This window comes from Lepidochelys olivacea (assembly GCF_965140295.1).
Source record: "Lepidochelys olivacea isolate rLepOli2 genome assembly, chromosome: 2".
Taxonomy (NCBI): domain Eukaryota; kingdom Metazoa; phylum Chordata; order Testudines; family Cheloniidae; genus Lepidochelys; species Lepidochelys olivacea.
Genome location: NC_140412.1, coordinates 100,755,357 through 100,776,055, shown reverse-complemented (window position 1 = coordinate 100,776,055; position 20,699 = coordinate 100,755,357). Strand labels below are relative to the sequence as shown.

The following is a 20,699-nucleotide window of genomic DNA, read 5'->3' as shown; positions in this document are numbered from 1 at the left end:
TGAGAAACGCTGACCTAGTAGTAAGGTCAGAAGACTTTTGTGTTGTGTTCTCAACCCTTCTGTTGTGTGACCTTTGGCAAGTTTCTTATCCATTCTTCACCTCAGTTTCTCCACCTGTAAAAGAGGGTTAGTAATACCCCCTCCCCTTGTAAAGCACTAGGACATTATCAGATGAAAGGAGAAATAGCCATTTAAATTATTATTGTCATTGTTTATGATTAGATATATTTTAAAATTTTGGAAACAGAATCAATATTGTCACAACTTTAATTACAACTTGCTATTTGCTTTGAAACAGACTAGATTACTTCTTCTCTAAGAAAAGGTTGTCTCCACTTTGCATATACTACAGGTTATTGTGGTGAAAATACAGCTACAAAACTGAGTGCCACAAATTGAATAGCTAATGAATCAACCATTGAGGCTGTTATGCGCCTTTGAGCTTGAGCCTCTTAATATAATGATAAATGACGCTTCTGAAAAAAGTGTGTGTGGGATCAACATCTGGCATTTAGATTTTAAGTGGCAGGCCAGCCTTATCTATTTTGTCATGAAAGTTTTTCTTGTATTTGGACTGATTTCTTATCGTCGTGCATACGGTGCATGTGAAAATGATTGAATTAGTTGATGAATTAGGGAACTGTGGACTTTTTGTTTTGAAAGATGAACAGTAATAAATGGAATACAAGGTTTTAAAAACAAAGGCTTTAGCAAGGTGTAGAAATAGAGTGGAAGATTTTCAAAAGCATCTTTGGGGTTTAGGAACACATCCCATTGGTTTTAAAGTGGACATATGTTCCTAAATCCCTTGAGCGCTTTTGAAAACCTCCCTCAGAACACAGAAATCTTAATGACATTGCTTCATCCAAGATGACGTAATTTCATCCCTTTTTCTAGACAGTGATATTGGTAACCTGTACACAACTAAAGATTGGTGTTTTCTTTAACTTGTTAAGGGTGAAGTTCTGTGTTCCAGTTGCTGAGCAGTTTTACTGAAAAATGCAAAGTGACATTTTTCCCTTTCACAATTAAAAATGTCAACTTTGATCCAAAATTACCTATTAACAGTAGGTAAGAGACATAGTCACACATACATCTGACCTTCAGGATCATATGTGACATACACTTCGACATGTTATTACTGATTGTGCTGGTCCATTAGAGCAGTGGTTCTCAACGAGGGGTACACACAGTGGTGAGCTGGAGCCGGTTCGCATCAGTTCGCGCGAACTGGTGGTTAAATTTAGAAGCCGGTTTAGAACCGGTTGTTAAAGGGGTGGGCAAACTCCCATCCGTGCCGTCTGAGATCTCAGCTGGGGAGGCTCCCCTGTGAATTTTTACTTGCTCGGTGGCACTCCAAGCCTTCAGCAGCGGGTCCTTCAGTGCCGCCGAAGACCCGGAGCTGCTGAAGGAACCGGTTCTTCAGCTTCTGGCAGCTCATCACTGGGTCCACGTAACCCTGGTGATACACAGAGGTCTTCCAGAGAGTACGTCAACTCATCTAGATACAGTATTTGTCTAGTTTTATAGTAGTTTACAGGAATAGACTCAATATGGAGAAAAACTTAATTGTTGCTGTTGCTTCACTGCCTCCCAGAATGACAAGGCTCACTAGTGAAAAGCAGGCTCAAGGATCACACAGAAATTCAAGTACAATATTTATATTCCAATCAATTTATTTTATAATTATATGGTAAAAAGGAGAAAGTAAGCAATATTTCAGTAACAGTGTGCTGTGACATGTTTGTATTTTTATGTCTGATTTTGTAAGCAAGTAGTTTTGAAGTGAGGTGAGGCTTAGGGTACGCAAGACAAATCAGACCCTTGAAATGTGTACAGTAGTCTGGAAAGGTTGAGAATCGCTGCGTTAGAGGATTGGCTTTTGAAGTGTGCAGTTTATTACTTTTAGATCAGAAGGAAATATGCCCAATGGGATCTTAGGGATTTCTACTATGAAGGGATAGTAATTTGTGAAGGTAGCATAGTATGTAATGAGGTCAAAGTTAATTTTGTTCCTTATCTAAGTTTTATTTCTGCTCCATGACCATAAAATGTTCTTTATTTATTACCTATGTGTATTAAATGTTGTGCTGATCCATGTCCATCCAAATTAGATTTCTTTTTAAGCATCCCCAGCATCAGTTGGTTGCCTAGGTATAGAGAGTTGGATTGACGAGATATTTGAATGCCAGCTGGCAATCCAAACTCTGGAGGATTAACAAAGAGAGAATATACGAAGCTCTACTCAATGGCATTACAGAAACAGTGGGTGCTTGGTTGTCAGAGTCTGTTTAGGTTTCTGAGGCTCCATCTACATATTCTATTATTTCTTCCAGAGTTTTTGTGGTGTTTGATGATAATTAAGAATATTATGAATATATAGATACTGTTTTGGAAACTTAGGTATAAAATGTGTGGCAGGTTAAGGTATGTGGCTTTTTTTGCCCTTGGCACAAGCATGTTATTTTTTTGTTTTGTGGGAAGAAATGGCAATTTGTCTCACATTTCCAGCACATGTTAAAAACTAAATGCATAAAAACAGCAGCAAAACCCACCTGTCTAGTGATTTAGTACTCCTATTACTGCAAAATATATACTGTTACACAAAAGCAGATCTGAGGTGGTAATATACTTGCACATTTTAGATATGATCCAGATTTATAGCTTTGTGAAATTTTTCTTGGGCTCTGACAAATTCAAAGCCCAAGTTACACTGATTGTTATTTTTATTAACATACCAGAGTTAGGTGGGTCAATAAAAATGTCCTATGCCTTGGTGTTAAACCTCTGTTTACAGTCTGAGCAGCTTGAGTCCTTAGCAGAGTCTCTTCTGTAGCATGATTATGCTGGCCATGATGCTCTTTGTAACAAGGTGACTGGATTGCCTTCATTGGTAAAACTGGCTATTGTCATGGTACCATTCATCTGAGTGGTCATAGCAGAGCCCTATGTTTCAGCCCCATTTCCTCCCATCAGCTCAATAATTTCACATTACTGAAGTGCTGATTATGAAGTGAAACATTGGCCATATAACATGTCCATGCACTTAGGACGGAAGAACCCAATGCACAGCTACAGACTAGGGACCGAATGGCTAGGCAGCAGTTCTGCGGAAAAGGACCTAGGGGTGACAGTGGACGAGAAGCTGGATATGAGTCAGCAGTGTGCCCTTGTTGCCAAGAAGGCCAATGGCATTTTGGGATGTATAAGTAGGGGCATAGCGAGCAGATCGAGGGACGTGATCGTTCCCCTCTATTCGACATTGGTGAGGCCTCATCTGGAGTACTGTGTCCAGTTTTGGGCCCCACACTACAAGAAGGATGTGGATAAATTGGAGAGAGTCCGGCGAAGGGCAACAAAAATGATTAGGGGTCTGGAACACATGACTTATGAGGAGAGGCTGAGGGAGCTGGGATTGTTTAGCCTGCAGCAGAGAAGAATGAGGGGGGATTTGATAGCTGCTTTCAACTACCTGAAAGGGGGTTCCAAAGAGGATGGCTCTAGACTGTTCTCAATGGTAGCAGATGACAGAACGAGGAGTAATGGTCTCAAGTTGCAGTGGGGGAGGTTTAGATTGGATATTAGGAAAAACTTTTTCACTAAGAGGGTGGTGAAACACTGGAATGCGTTACCTAGGGAGGTGGTAGAATCTCCTTCCTTAGAGGTTTTTAAGGTCAGGCTTGACAAAGCCCTGGCTGGGATGATTTAACTGGGAATTGGTCCTGCTTCGAGCAGGGGGTTGGACTAGATGACCTTCTGGGGTCCCTTCCAACCCTGATATTCTATGATTCTATGATTCTGAATTTTGTTTTTGTTGTGAGGCATAGTGCATATTGCTACATACTTTTTTTCCCCAGTTAATGATCATGTGACTATTAACAGCCTTATCTTTGTCTGTAGTAAGAGGTCAGGAATCTTCACTGCCATGTCTGCGAAACTATCTGAAACCCAAAATATTTGCATTCAAAGGCATTATCAGACGACTTTTGTGAAATCAAAATCTTGCCCATGCATTGAGAGGTGAGTATGTCTGTGGCTTCAATGTGATAATCAAATTTTAAAGAGGCTGTTCTACTCTGAAATATAATCATGTTTAAAAATAGCCTAGTGGAGTTCCATGTTTGTATCTCAGTGACTTCCATATAAAATATTCTTAGTATAAAAGTGGATCGAGTGGTTTATACCAGCCTACCTTGAAGCTTCAAATTGGGCCCTGAGTAATAAACTGGGTCTTTTCTTGTGCATTTTCACCCTTTAATGAAGGTTCTGCAGGCCATGTTAGTCCCTCAGTTACCTGTGTGCAACCCTATGGTCTTGATGAATGAACGACAGGTATATCACTTCTTAAAATCAAAGTTGTTACAGTGTTAGTTTAATAAATGGCAGTTTGTAATTAAACTTTTAAATACTTTTCATGGTGAGAAGTATATTTAGCACAGGGAATTTTAGAGTGATGGGGTATGTAAAATGGGTGGCCTCTTCCTTCAGAACAGGTCTTGAAGATGGAACTGTACTGCTGTGCCTGGTAATGTTACAGGGACACCGTCGACAGAAAAATCACATTTCTCTCTGAAAAATCTTGTACCTACTGTCGTACAAGTAACGTCTGAGATTATTATAACTGGAAGATTAGAGAAACTTCTTTGAGTTTGCTTACTTTGTGCATTTGATAGCACGTTGTGTGCAGCCATTTTCCGCATTTCCCTATGTAGCTAATTATTTAATCACTTTTCCCCGTTGTCTTTCACACAGCAACAGGGAAAAGCATTTTCTTAAAAAAAAAAAAAGGATAATGTTGTTATAAAATCCAAAACTGGTGGATGGGACTCTAGAGCAAGGGAACTACTTGATACTATTTTTAACTCTTTTTGCATCTTACTAGGTATGAAGCTGTATTGGGACCCCAGGTAATTAGTGGGGTGGCTAGCCCACGTTGAAGCCCATGCTGCCACGGCTTCACTGCTTCGGTATCTGAGCTAGCAGGATTAAAGTTTCAATCAGATTCCGTGGTTGCAAGTGACCACAGCCTTAGATGTTGAAATTTTAACATATTTCCCGTAGTATTTAGTGGTATTGATCAACCTGTGTTTGGAAGATCACAAACTGCTGGAGTAAACAGTAGTCTTAAACATGCAGCTTCTTCACAAGAACCACAGCTGACCTGCTCTGACCCATAATTGATTTGCTTGGTCACTTGCAAATGGACATAGACATCAGGAAAGACCTTAAGGTTGCTGATTCCCACAGTAGCTCCTTTGTTCAGTGGTAACTCTGACACCAGGGTACTGCAATGCTCAGAAAAATGAGGACAATAGAAAAAGTTTATTTCAGACTTTTGTACCATACGCACATGTTAATCTAGTGGCCTGTGGCTTCCAACCCCTAGAGTCTAGACAAAGGATTCATGCCCCAGGCTGTGGTTTGCACATTCCAGCAGGTGATTGCAAAGCAACAGCAGCAATGGGATTTCAGGGAAGGCACCTGCACTTCATTGAACAGCCTGAAGCCTTCATTGAACAGTGGAAGACAAATTTTGCATTTGGAAGTGCTCTGAGGATGCCTGCAAGTCCTATTGAAGTTAGCGGTAGTCTTTCCATTGACTTTAATGGCAGTTAGATTAGACCTTTTATGAGTACACATGGAGCTGAGGAGAGGTATAGCATCCCACCAAAGTTTGGTTTGGAGTCGGCACTGTTGATAAAGTATCTTGGGACTTGACACCACATTTGAAAAGTGATAGTGAACACACAAGATTCTGGGATACATTTGAGAGGTATTAGTGATGAGTGACTGAACGTGGAGCCATGATATGAAAAAAGACTGTGAACCTCAGGGGAGGGGTGAACAGAATAATTTCACATAATTTGAATGAATTCTGTTACTTTTCAAAACTAAATTGGCTTAAAGCTCAAAAAAAAGTAACATGAATGCATGAGGAACTAAGCGTGCAGTTAACATCTTGTGCCACTTCAATAGGCTGTTGTGAAGTGCAGTAAGCAAAGGCTTTAGATCAAAGCAAGAAATCAAAACTGATAGGGCTGCAGGTTAACACTCTATGTGAGAACACAACATTTTACAAAGACAGGTTTGACATGTGGATTTATGAAGTGGTGGCTTCTCTCTTTCCTGATCACTTTCTTGTGCTGAGGGGTTAAAGGTTTTAGCCACCTGTCAGCTCTGTTTTGCACATAAGTCCAGTAATATTTTCCCTTTTTATTTGTTTTTAGTATGCCATCAGAGATACTCCTGAAGATATTTTCTTATTTGGATGCTGTATCCCTGTTGTGTATCGGTTGTGTGAATAAACGCTTCTATCATCTGGCCAGTGACAAGTAAGAAGGGGGGAAACATAGTAATCTCAATCTCACAGCAGTCAAGTTAACCTGGGTTATATAAGACTTTTTAATTTAGTTTCATTGATGCCAGGGAATTGATGTAAGTACCCAGCAGCTATTTTTCTGTTGTATTGCAATCTGTATGGTAAATTTTCAATATATTGCATGCAGTTTTAGCTGTGTGAGTTCCATTAAAGTTAATGGGACTTACGTGGCTAAAACCAAGCACGCTGCTTTGAAAACTTACCCATTTGCATTTATTGCTTCATAAGATCCATTTATACTTTTTTTTTCTGATTTAGATAAACCAGCACAGGATGCCGGGCTCCCTCCTCACAGGCAGGGATTTTCACACCTTCCTTTCAGGTTCCTTCTTTTTCATTCCAGTTTTTTCCTGCTTTGTTGCAGGGGGTTTAAGTAGCCAGGCAGTTCTGGTGGTGGTTTCAGCTGCTTCCATTTGTCACAGTGCAATGAATTTATTTTTGATCAAAACAGGAGGAAAAAGCAAATAGAAGAAGGTTTATCGCAGGGGTATCAGTTGAAAGGGCTAAATTCCATGTTTAATTATGGTCCATGGGTCAGAGTATAAATTTAAGACTCAATTCATAGTGATCTCCCACTGATGTCACTGGGAGCTTTGAAGATGGATCAAATGGAGAAGCCAACCTGTATGTAGTAATTAAAATGTTTAGGTATCATTTTTTCAGTACCTTGTTGTTGTATTTAGTGTCACTTAGGGAGAAAATATGCTTCCCTGTAGACCCACCCCTATTTCTCCAATTTCTCCCACTCCATTTCCTACCCCATCTGCTAAAATGATATGCACTGAAATTGTTACTGTTGTCACTGAAGTGTCATCGCTGGGCTTTGGAGCAGATACTCCAGTAAGATTAAGGAGTCAGGGAACTCCGCACCTCTGAGTTACGGTCCAAAATGACTGCTTTCATCTGCTGACATTCACTGCATTGATTGCATTTGGTTCACATATGGTAGATTTACTTTGCAACCATGAGGGCTAGAAATAAATAACCTCGGATTTCATTTCATTTTAAAATGTGATTATATCACACAGGCCACATAAATGCAAGGGGGCACCCCTGGTTTAGGGAGCTTGTGGCTTGTAATAATTCCTTTGCCTTTTCCCAGCTACTTTCTTCTGCTCACACCATGAATGACTGCAACTACTGTCAGTGGGAGAGATTGCAATAGCTTAGTTTGGGGCATGCCTTCCTCCTAGTTGGTAAATGCTGTACTAGACACCTCAGGGATGTTTTGGACCTTTCTGAGAACAAGGTCTCCTTTCCTATCTCAGCCTCCAGTGCTAAACATTTTCAGCTCTCTGTCCTGCTTCTGGGATTTTTTCTGAAATCTAACTTCTCCATCCTGAATTCCTTTTTCAAATCAGAATCTAGGAGTGGGAGGAAAGAGGAGGAGATCTTGAAAGCTTGGGCTGTTGGTGGTATGATCTTTGCAACCTCTTACAGGGGGCCTCTCTGCAGCTCCCCAGTTGTGCCTCCCAGGCTGTATGCTTTACACAGCCTCAGCTCAAAGAGTTAAAGAGAGGAAGCTTCACATAAATCTTACATGAATTAGACTATCAGACTAATGTTGATTTCCCAGAGAATCCCGTACAAAAGGAATGATGTACTCATAAGACGAGAGAGCTTGGTGGTAGTGATGTGTAGTGACTTACATTAACCACTGAGGGCACGGGAAACAGGCCGATATGAGAGAGACTGACTGTTCTCTTGGACAGAGGTCAGCCTGGGAGCCATCTAAGCCCTGAATATTTTATGGCAAAAGACCCAGAGAAACATACTAGAGCAGGTTAACATAGTTTTCATCTGGGAAAAAGCAGGGACTGGTAAGGAAGACTTGGCTGGCCAGTGGATGTGAAAATCCTGTGGTGAGGCTAATTTCTAAGTGTGAAATAAAACACCATAATGTGTCTCTGGTATAATTACTGTAACCCTTCTGCCCGTCAGAGTTGGCAGCAACAAGGGCCGGGTTCAATATCTAGGGGTTCCATTCCAATAACACAATGCAAACCGGCTCGAGCCCCCACCCAGTGACCTGGGACAAATATATACCACCCCCGCTGGGCACCTCGAAGAGGCAATACTTCCCCTCTCGCAAGCACATAGTCTGAGTGTAGCAAACGTCTTTTAATAACAGAGAGAAACAATGTGGCATTATGTTGAGGAAACACCACCAACCGGATTCATAACACAACCCATGAGCAAAAACAACCCCACCCCAGGCAAATTGGGGCATGCCCTTTTCCCTTTGGTTCTTGAGTCCAGCAACCCCAAAAGTCCAATGCCCCAAAAGTCTCTGTCCCTGGTCAGGGCAGCCCCAGAGTTCGAAAGTTTATCGGCGGAGCTTTACCTCCCAACCTGGGTGGAAATGGGACGGGGGTAAGAGGCACCTTACGTGATCTGAAGCTGACCGCTCCATAGCGGCGCTCCGCTCCGCCAGCCGCCCCACAAAACTCCTTCGCGCAGCTGCACTCCGCTCCACCAGCCGCCCCACGAACTCCTTCGCTCAGCTGCGCTCCGCTCCGCCAGCCGCCCCACGAACTCCTTCGCTCAGCTGCGCTCCGCTGCGCCAGCCGCCCCACGAACTCCTTCACTCAGCTCCACGGCCCACAAGCAGCTCCTGCCATCCACACACTGCTCCGTGTTGAACTGCTTCACCAGCCGTCCCGCAAACTGCTCCACAATATATCTTCAGGCTCCCCCACTACTTAACACAACACTCAGTGATTTCAGCTCTTAGGTGAATTCAGCTTATAGTAGGGGAGCCCCAGTGCTGGTGCACTGTCAGCCCAAAGTGAGCTCAGCAGCCTATAACTAGACTTCTAATGAAATCAAAATTAGCTCTGATATTCCACAGTGGAGAGAGAAGGAAGTGCAATCAGCATGTAAGGCCCTCACCAAGGGGCCCATGCCACCAAGTATTAATACTTGTCCCCAGCCTCTCTCCATTCACACAGTTTTGGAACCCATGACCCTTGCCTAGCGAGTGCTACTTAGATGATGGTGAATCCCTCCATCGTAACAAAAGGCCACGTACAGTTCCAAGCACAGTTCCCATAATCAGGGTAATAACAATTTATTCTTCCTGCCCCAATAACAGAGACACTGGGGATCCCACAGCAGCCAAAGTGACCATTTGGGCAGCTATGGTCTCATTCTAGGCGTGGTGGGTGTGCCTATGCAAATGAGATCTGCCCCTGAAGTTCTTTTCCACAACTTGCCACACCTCACCACCAGATGTCAGGGTGGAGCTCATCCTGACACTGCTTACATCCTCCCCCCAGCCGAGACTTTGTCGTCCCGACAAATCACACTCCCTTTATACCAACTCATTGGTTTCCTCCAAAGGGCCTCAGGAAGCCCACTTTAGCTTCCACAAGCCTGTGTGCTAAATGTATTGGCTCCTCACTAGTCACCCCAGGTGCATCATAAGTTAACCGTTTCACTGGTCTTATCACCCTGTCTCGTCTATTGAGAATCTCTGTTGCCGAAGTAAGGGGAACATCCTCTTGAGTGACGGATGGAGAGGCTTCCCTGGAGGGTCCCTCGGCTACTGGCGTAGGCCCCTGCACTCCTAGTTCTAACGCTGGAGGGTCCAAGGTGCCCAGGACATCCTCTACCTGTCTGTCCCCATTGTCCAATAACCTGTGTGTGTCATCACAGGGGGGTCTCATCAGCAGCACCGGGGTATCAGAAAGGGGCCTAAATAGTTCCGCCATTGGGTTTAGGGCGGAAGAGGGAAAACTCTCGTTTGGTTCAGCTGATCGAGACTGAAATCTTGTCTCCATCCCAGGATACACCAGGGTTGTGTCTTCCTCCTCAGACTCACTCTCAGATGTGCAGAATAGGGGTAAGTTAGCTGCAGGGGGCCCACTGTCTGTGTTGGATGGCGGCTTTGGTCTAGCACCTCTGTTCTGCCCGGCGGCCCTGCCGTGGCCCATCTCACAAGGGGTGCTTACCAATTCCCCCACAGGGAGCAAAAGGTTTCTATGCACCGTCTTTATTTGCCCTGGACCGTCTTCAGGTTTGATCTTGTAGACCGGCAGATCTCCCAGCTTTTCCATCACCAGGTAAGGTATTGCCTTCCATCTGTCAGCTATCTTGTGTTTGCCAGCAATACCCAAATTTCGCAGCAGGACTCTGTCCCCCGGCTGGAGCTCCTGCGAACGCACTCTAGCATCATATCGATGTTTGTTGCGGTCTGCGTTCTTCCGAGCCGCAGCGGTAGCTAAGCGATAAGCATCCCGCAGCTTTTCTCTTAGTCGGGATACATATTGCTGATGAGTTTCATAGCTATCTCCATCCTCTGATACACCAAAGCACAAGTCTATGGGTAATCTTGGTTCTCGCCCAAACATCAAGAGATATGGGGTGACTCCCGTAGCATCGTTCTTTGTGGCATTGTAGGCATGCACCAGAAATGCGACATGCTGGCTCCAGGTTGCCTTCTGCTCTGGTCGCAAAGTTCCCAACATATCTAATAGGGTTCGATTGAACCTCTCTGGCTGAGGATCACCTTGGGGGTGATAAGGCGTTGTCCTAGACTTTTTAATTCCTGCTATCTTCAGCACCTCCTTCAGAAGGTGACTCTCAAAATCCCGCCCCTGATCAGAGTGTATCCGAGCCGGGAATCCATAGACTGAGAAATATTTGTCCCACAATACTCGAGCAACGGTGGTGGCCCTCTGATCACGTGTGGGATATGCTTGTGCATACCGTGTAAAATGGTCAGTCACTACTAGAATGTTTCCAACATTCCTCTTGTCTACCTCTACAGACAAGAAATCAATGCATACCAACTCCAAAGGTTTGTTGCTGGTGATGTTCTTGAGATATGCAGCCCTCGTGGGCAGAGTTTTCCTTTGAACACATCGAGCGCAAGTCTCACATTTCCTGCGAACATCTTCAGCCATTCGGGGCCAATAGAACCTACTACGAATAAGTTCCAGGGTCCTCTCCATCCCTAAATGCCCAAAGTCATCATGCAGGGCCCTCATGGCCAGGGCTCTGTACTTTTTTGGCAGTACTAGTTGTGCTCGTTGTTTTTGTACAGGGTCAGTGGTCATTCGGTGTAGCACTCCCTGAATCAGTTTTAGTTTGGTCCATTCTCTCAATAGTAGTTTACCCTCCGGGTTAGGTGGGACAACCGCAGTTGGGCTTCGCCCCTCCCTTTTGGCAAGTAGTGTATCACGAATGTCAATATCTTGCCGCTGGGCTTTTTGCCAGTCAGCCGCATTGAGCATGGGCAAAGGAGATTGGTCTAATGCAATATAGTTCACCGAAGCAGAAGGCATGCATTCAGGGGGCAGGCCCAAAGCTTCTGCAACACATCCCTGAAAGTCTTCACGGGCCTCTGGCTCTCGGCGACTCACACTGCAAATAGCTCTCACTCCATCTGTGGGTATCACAGCAACTTCTGGAGCCTGCGGACGCCTGGACAATGCATCTGCATCTACATTGCTTCTCCCTGATCGGTACTGAATGCTGAACTCATAGCTAGCCAAGGCGGCCACCCATCTCTGCCCTGTAGCATCCAGCTTAGCACTTGTTAACACATAAGTCAGTGGATTGTTGTCTGTCCACACCTGGAACTGAGCACCATACAAGTAGTCTCGAAATTTCTCAGTGATGGCCCATTTCAAGGCCAAAAACTCCAGCTTGTGGGTGGGATAGCGAGTTTCACTATCAGACAATCCTCGGCTGGCAAAGGCTACAGGTTTACATTTGCCTTCCACTTCCTGGTACAGGACTGCTCCCAGACCCTCCAAACTGGCATCAGTATGCAGGATAAATGGTTTGCTTGGGTCAGCAAAAACTAGGACTGGAGCATGAGTTAGGCAAGTAATGATTTCTTGAAAAGCCCTTTCACATCTCTCATCCCACCGTGGCCCAAATGGTGCAAAGGGGCCATTGTGTCTCTGCACAGGAGGCTTTGGGGACCTCCCCTTATTCTTGGACTTAGATTTGTTCTTGCTGGACTGATGTCCCCTGGTAAGATCATTCAGAGGCTTTACAATCGTAGCATAGTTTTTCACAAATCTGCGGTAGTAGCCACTAAATCCAAGGAAGGTCTTGAGTTCTCTGTAGTTACTTGGACGTGGCCATGTAGTGAGTGCTTCTATTTTATCAGGATCAGTACTCACACCTTCTTGGGACACAATGTGACCCACATACTTCACTGAGGTTCTGCAGAACTGGCATTTGTCAATTGAAAGCTTCAGACCATAATCCTCCAACCTATCAAGCACTTTAAGAAGTCTTTCTTCATGCTCCTCTAAGGTTCTTCCAAACACAATCAGGTCATCCAAATAAACTAACACTTGCAGTAAATTCATGTCTCCCACAACTTTCTCCATGAGACGTTGAAAGGTGGCAGGTGCTCCAGAAATCCCTTGGGGCATGCGTTCGAACTGATAAAACCCTAATGGGCAGATGAAGGCTGTCTTCTCCTTATCTTCTTCTCCCAGAGGGATCTGGTAGTATCCACTTCGAAGATCCAACACAGAGAACCACTGGCTTCCCAGCAAACAGTCTAAGGCGTCTTGCACTCGAGGCATAGTGTACTGGTCGACCACCGTACGGCTGTTTAGGGTGCGGTAGTCAATACACATCCGGATTTTCCCATTCTTTTTGCGGACTACCACAATGGGTGAGGCGTATGGGCTGCGGGACTCTGTAATGATGCCATTCGCAGCCAGCTCCTGAAGATGATGTCGCACATCTTCCATCTCAGAGAGAGCAATCTTCCTAGATCTCTCCCTGAAAGGTCGAGAGTCATGTAGTCTGATATTGTGCTCTACTCCTTTTGCACATCCCACATCCCACTCATGCAGTGAGAACACCTTGGATCTTTCACAAAGTTTCTTCCTCAGGCGACCTTTCCAGTCCTCGGACACTGGTGAATCTCCAAAGTCAAACTTTGCTGGGTCTATTGCCGGAACTGGAGTTTCATACTGGGGTTTTACAATCGACTCAGGCTCAAAGAGGTCTGCTATCTTTTGTCCTTGCTTCACAAAAATATCACGACTCGTTTCATTAGCAATCAGTATAGTCACCCTTTCCTGGGCTTCAGCAGGTAGGGTTATGACTCCACTGGGGACCAGCACTCCTTCAGGGAGCTCTCCTCCCATCGGCTGCTCTATCATTGCTAACGTCCCTTTACTGCCTTTCAGACAGGTACTCATGACAAGCACTTCTTGCTCCGTCCTTGCAGGCACTACTAAGGGGGTTGTGCCCGCGTACTTCAGTGCCCCAAGCGGTAGCTCATATGTGTCCCTTTTAGCGCTCTCAATTTTCCTATAGGCTTCAGCACAAAGCGTATGGATCATCAGGGTATTCAGGTACTGGTCCCCAGCCCGCCTTCTGCAGTAATCCGCGAGTACCTTGAAGAGACTGGAGTTGGTCCCTATCAGCACAGACACATCAGAAGTCCCTTTAGGGTCAGGGCATATTAAGGCAGCTGTGTCTACCTCTTCTCTTACCCCAGCAACCTCCTCTGGGAATTCCAGGTGCACTATGACATACCCTTGATAGGGGTATTCATCCATGCTGAGGCCACATAGGCCAAGGCCAGTCAGTGGCTGTATAGGCAGGTGCCTAAGCATCTGTTGGTAGAATGACTGAAATATAATAGTCACTTGAGATCCAGTGTCAAGCACTGCTTTACACTCCACCCCTTCGATCCTCACCATGACCTCTGCTCGAGGCCCTATCAGTCCTGCAGGGATCCCAGCTGGAAAGTCTTTTCTGGGGGAATCTTCAAATCCTGCAGACCTGGGGGGTCCCCGTCCCCAGACCCTCTGGCAGCTACCGGATCTCTCCCAACTGATCCTCAGCTTTCCATACACTAAGGAGGGGTTTTCTTCATTACGGCACTTGGCAGCACTGTGTCCATCCTGACCACATCGGTAGCAGAAGAATTGACCTTTCCCCCTTCGCCTGGGGGGGATGGTGGCTCTAAGTGAGGGCTTCTCAATCGCCACAGTTTGAGGCTTCTTATTCCTAGAAGTCTTAACTCGGTCAACGGTACTTTGCAGCTCAGCTATCCGTTCCGTCAGGACCTGCATTTGTTGGGCAAGTTCCTCTCTGGTGCTCACCATCAGTACACTGGCCATTTGCAGTGGTGTTGTGCTGGCTGGCTCCGATGTTTGGGCTTCCCAAAACTCACTGGCAGCCTGCCTTTCTTCCTCCTCTCGGACCTCTTTTATCAGCTGGGAGTAACTTGGGGGATGTTCCCGTCGTTCTCTTAGCCGGAGATGAAGTAGAATCGGGTTCTGATACTGAGTTCCTCTTACAATTTGAGCCAGTCTGGTCTGATCCATCTGCTCAGCAGTCACTGCTCCCCTCATGACAGCTCTCTGAAGCAGTCTCTCCAGTCTCTGTATGTAGGCTGAAGCCTTCTCGCCCTTTTGTTGTCGGGAATTAAGGAACTTACAGTAGCTGTCTTCAGGGCCCTCTACGCTCCCAAAGTTGTGTTCAAGGGCCTCTAGGCAGTCCTTCACACTGACCCCAGGGTCAATGAGCTTCAGGGTGCGAATCACATCTAATGCTGGGCCGCCAAGGCTCTCTATAAGGCATCTTCGCTTTTCTGCATCTGGTACGGCCCACTCTTGCAGCATTTCAGTGGTATGCTCTAACCAGGGTTCAAACTCCTCCTCCCCAGCAAATAATCTTAACTTACGACAAGAGTCTGACTCAGCATGGGGCAGCACAACCTTTTCCAATATTTGCCCCAGAGCTTTTGTCCAATCATCAGCCGAGGCTGCAGCCTCCGAGCTAGAAGCTGCTGAGCCAGGGCCCAACAAACCTGACATATTAGCCATTATACAAACAGTAATTTCCTCAAAATATAAGCACAAACAAAAAAAAAATATAAATTGTTTCCCAATGTAGTGGATCACTCAACAGGTGCTTGCGAGGGGTACTGACCCAGGCGATCCCGGACGAGCCCCCAAAAATGTAACCCTTCTGCCCGTCAGAGTTGGCAGCAACAAGGGCCGGGTTCAATATCTAGGGGTTCCATTCCAATAACACAATGCAAACCGGCTCGAGCCCCCACCCAGTGACCTGGGACAAATATATACCACCCCCGCTGGGCACCTCCAAGAGGCAATACTTCCCCTCTCGCAAGCACATAGTCTGAGTGTAGCAAAAGTCTTTTAATAACAGAGAGAAACAATGTGGCATTATGTTGGGGAAACACCACCAACCGGATTCATAACACAACCCATGAGCAAAAACAACCCCACCCCAGGCAAATTGGGGCATGCCCTTTTCCCTTTGGTTCTTGAGTCCAGCAACCCCAAAAGTCCAATGCCCCAAAAGTCTCTGTCCCTGGTCAGGGCAGCCCCAGAGTTCGAAAGTTTATCGGCGGAGCTTTACCTCCCAACCTGGGTGGAAATGGGACGGGGGTAAGAGGCACCTTACGTGATCTGAAGCTGACCGCCCCATAGCTCCATAGTGGCGCTCCGCTCCGCTCCGCCAGCCGCCCCACAAAACTCCTTCGCGCAGCTGCACTCCGCTCCACCAGCCGCCCCACGAACTCCTTCGCTCAGCTGCGCTCCGCTCCGCCAGCCGCCCCACGAACTCCTTCACTCAGCTCCACGGCCCACAAGCAGCTCCTGCCATCCACACACTGCTCCGTGTTGAACTGCTTCACCAGCCGTCCCGCAAACTGCTCCACAATATATCTTCAGGCTCCCCCACTACTTAACACAACACTCAGTGATTTCAGCTCTTAGGTGAATTCAGCTTATAGTAGGGGAGCCCCAGTGCTGGTGCACTGTCAGCCCAAAGTGAGCTCAGCAGCCTATAACTAGACTTCTAATGAAATCAAAATTAGCTCTGATATTCCACAGTGGAGAGAGAAGGAAGTGCAATCAGCATGTAAGGCCCTCACCAAGGGGCCCATGCCACCAAGTATTAATACTTGTCCCCAGCCTCTCTCCATTCACACAGTTTTGGAACCCATGACCCTTGCCTAGCGAGTGCTACTTAGATGATGGTGAATCCCTCCATCGTAACAAAAGGCCACGTACAGTTCCAAGCACAGTTCCCATAATCAGGGTAATAACAATTTATTCTTCCTGCCCCAATAACAGAGACACTGGGGATCCCACAGCAGCCAAAGTGACCATTTGGGCAGCTATGGTCTCATTCTAGGCGTGGTGGGTGTGCCTATGCAAATGAGATCTGCCCCTGAAGTTCTTTTCCACAACTTGCCACACCTCACCACCAGATGTCAGGGTGGAGCTCATCCTGACACTGCTTACATTACTATGGACTGTGTGGTTGATATTTTGGTAGCACATCCTGTTCATCATTTGTAAAATTGTATTCAGAGGATAAATGGTAACATATTTATTGCATACAGTCCCCCTTTCCCTTTCCCTCCCCGCATCTCTAATTTGTATGATTTTAACATATTTTAATGAGGAAAGGACAGCCCCAGAGGGAAAGAATTAGAACATGAGGAAAGAAGGATGCTTTTTAAATGTATACAAAAATGCATGAGAAAGAGAGAGAGATGTTGTCTAGTGCTGCATCACAAGACTAGGGATTGGGAAGTCCTGAGTTCTTATTCTGGCCCTGAAACAGACTCTTTTAGGCATTGGGCAATCCTTTAACCTTGCTGTCTCATTTTTCCCATACATAAGTGATACTTATCTACCTTCCTGGGGTATAGTGGGGATTAACTAGATAACATTTATAAAACACTCTAGATGTGGAAAAGTGGCAACTCTTGGGTGGCTTGGAGCCACTGTAGCAGCTTTGCTGGTACCCTCTTCTGGCCATGGTGCAAGGGATGTGCTTGGGACAAAAAGGGATGTTCAGTACATCCCTGGTATGACCTAGCTGCTGAATTAGGCCTTGGGGACATTAACAGCCAGCACAATTTAAAGCAGCCTTCTAATTTGTACCAGGTGGCTGCCCTGACATTGAGTTGGCTGAGGACAGGTGGGGGAATGCAGCACAAATGGCACTTTTGCATCTTCCTGTTGGTTATTATTATGATGTCCTTCCTCAGTTTTTGTTCAGACAGTCCCACAGATCTTAGTGATAATTGATTGAGAAGGTAATGAGTAATAAGTAGGATGTATCTGATGTAGTATGATGTCAGGTAAAACTTTTTATATCCAACAAAAATATCAAGATGTGTATAAATGCCCTTTGGTTCTCATTTTGTGACTTGTCGTTCCCCCAGCAATCTAAATTTTAGCATATCTGCACTAATACAGAATATGGGGTTTAACAACAAACTAAAAGAAGGGGAAATTATGAAGGACAACAGCCATTGAGGCAAAACCTAGATGTTGGGACTTTCTAGAAATGATTTGTATTCCCTTTATCCACCTAAATCAAACAAACCCAACTTGTTCTTAAAGTTGGTTAATATATTTTTTTTCTTAATAAGATTCTCAATAATGCCTGAGATGCACATGCAACTGTATATTTTAATTCTGATGCTTGTGGGTCTGTTCTTTACTGGTCTGTGCCCTCACTGGTAATAACTCTTTATGGGATTCACTTTGTCTCTTGAATGTTTTTTCCAGTGTGATCTGGTTCAAAATTTACTCCAGTTTATTTCCACCTAAAAGAACAAATTGGAAAACTAACTCTGTTGAAAAAACAGCTGTCTTACTAAGCCATGCTATGATTCAGGACAGAGAATTGGGATATTGGAAGAACGAATATATCATGAAACAAATAGCAGCTGGCAAAACTAGAATAATTCAGCTTCTGAAACCTATAAACCCTTACACTGGCCTTCCACTTAAAACCAAAGAGGCTATCAAGTAAGTAATGTCTTGTCATAAAGTGTGTTTACTCCCAGGCTACATTCAGAATGTTGGCATAGTGGTTTTATATGGTATCTGTATATGGGGAAATAGAGATGCTAATTGAGATCATGATGGGGAGATGCTATCACTATCTGATTAATGTGGTTTAGTCACAAGATAAAACTTAATGAAAATAGAAGTGAAATAAGACATTTATTTAAGTTTTGCTTGCAGGGAAAAAGACACTTCAAGAGAAATCACCTTGGTTATTTCCATTGAAAGTAATAGGAAGGATACATGCTCTTCTTCAAGGAATCCCCAGGGACATTGCTGACTGAATTTCTAAAGTTCCATACGTTGTTCTTATCACCTCTGGGAGGTTGTTTTAAAAACTTTTTTTATTGTTTTTACTTCCTCGATAACAGAACATGTGATTTGAATTGGGTGATTGTACTGAAGGACAGAAATGGAAAGGAACATGTAATGGAGCAGGTGGACATCTCTTTTAATGACACATCTGTTACTGTATTTTGGTATGGTACAAACTGGCCATGTTTAGACACCTTGTCAACTCTGGAATTATGTGGAGTGACACCATTGCTTCTTGACCAATGTAAAGTTCCCCCCAAGAATGGGTGAGTTTAAATTAAAGTATTTTCATACAATTAAATATTGTTGGAATAGTCTGTGTGGAAATTGCCTGACCTAAAACTGACCCAACCAGTGAATTATTTTGAGTCCTTCTACGGCCTATCCTAGGAAATCTATTTCTTGTTCTTCATGTCTCCAGAGAGAATAGAGAATTTAACAAAATTATATATTATTTATTTATTATTACATTATTTTATGAACTGAGTAGGTGTGATATAGTGACTGGCCATGTACAATACAGAAAAATAAAGACACTTCCTGTCTTGGAAAACTGACAGTCTAAGCATAGGTATAAATAAGATAGAATGGTAAATCCAGACTCATGGAAAACTTGTAATTAAAAATCTGTGAGAACAATTCTTTGCCTCTATTTAATCATATATATTAATCTAAGATGTTTGTTACACAAATAAGAAAATGTTGTTAAAATATATTTTAACCTGAATTTTTTTTGTTTAAAACAAATGTGTGTATGTTTGGAAAACCTAAATGAATAAAAGGGAGATTTTAATAAATTCTTTAAAACATCCATGATAGGATTTCTTTGGTGTAAGTGGAAGGGTTTCAGAGTGTTAGGCAGTAATTTAAACGTTTGTGTGAGATGTGAAATTGCACACAACAGTATGGTAGTGCATAAGACCAGGAACACAAACGTGTTGATCTAGTGTCATTGTCCAGGAAGAGTGAGTGACGTATGTGGAGAAGAGAAAATTATATATATATATATATTTAAATTCTTTGATGTTGTTGGTAACATGCCCATTGACTTTCTTTACCCTCAACAACCTCATGTATTTTTTAAAATTGCTGATCTAACTCTTTGTGATCTGTTAACTGAAATAGTTTACAAAGTAAATGTTCTTATGTCTGGAAAGAAGACTTTTTGAGCCTGTCCTACACAATCTGGTTTATTAGGGAAGGCGGTATGTTTGTACCTCTGGGAACTTCCACTTTTAGTTGATTAGCCATAGCCATTGAGAGGTGTTTGGCTATGATTAAAAGAAGAATTTATGCATATAAAAAGTAAAGTGTTTTTCTTCTTATTGGAAAATGTTGGCTTATTTTGGTTTCCCTGGGTAACTTACCAATCCTTGGCTGGAACTATATTAACAAGTATTCCAGTAACAAATCACAACGAATTAGACTTCTGATTTTTAAGAAAAAGTACATGTGATTGTGAAATTTGTTGTTTTTTCACAGGACAGTCCGTACCATCAAGTTCCCTAGGATTTTTTTAAAAATGGCTCCAGAGGCAATCCTGGCAATTACAGGCCAATAACCCTAACTTTAGTACTAAGCAAATTGTTTGAAACTGTAGTAAAGAACAGAATTACCGTACACACAGATGAATATGATATGCTGGGGAAGAATCAGTGTGACCTTAGTAAAGGGAAATCATGCCTCATAAATCTATTAGAATTCTTTGAGGGGGTCAACAAGCATATGGACAAGGGTGATCCCGTGGATATAATGTACTTGGATTTTCAGAAAGCCTTTGACAAGTTCCCTTACCAAAGGCTCTTAAGCAAAGTAAGCAGTCAAGGGACAATAGGGAAGGTTTCCTCTTGGATCAGCGACTGGTTAAAAGATAGGAAACAAAAGGTAGGAATAAATGGTAAGTTTTTATAGTGGAGAGAGGTAAACAGTGGTATATCCCAAAGATCTGTGCTAGGACCTGTGCTGTTCAACATATTTATAAATGATCTGAAAAAAGGGGAAAACAGTAAGGTGGCCAACTTTGCAGACAATACAAAATTGCTCAAGATAGTTAAATCCCAGCAGTCTGTGAAGAGTTACAAAAGGATCTCACAAAATAGGGCAACAAAATGGAGGATGAAATTCAGTGTTGATAAATCGAAAGTAATGTACACTAGAAAACATAATCTCAACTTTAC

General features: G+C 43.9%; 1 protein-coding gene across 5 annotated transcripts in view; it reads left to right on the top strand.

Moving 5' to 3' along the window:
* The window catches only part of FBXO15 (F-box protein 15), a 52,048-nt gene that overhangs the window by 13,757 nt on the left and 17,592 nt on the right, over window positions 1-20,699 (top strand). For 3 of the 5 annotated variants that reach the window (XM_084621928.1, XM_084621931.1, XM_084621930.1), the window contains 4 exons: window positions 3,901-4,020; window positions 6,228-6,332; window positions 17,926-18,168; window positions 18,579-18,788. In XM_084621928.1, coding sequence (XP_084478054.1) covers window positions 3,901-4,020; window positions 6,228-6,332; window positions 17,926-18,168; window positions 18,579-18,788 — 678 coding nt within the window. The remainder of the gene's footprint in view (window positions 1-3,900; window positions 4,021-6,227; window positions 6,333-17,925; window positions 18,169-18,578; window positions 18,789-20,699) is intronic. The other 2 variants (XM_084621929.1, XM_084621932.1) reach the window with 2 other exon arrangements.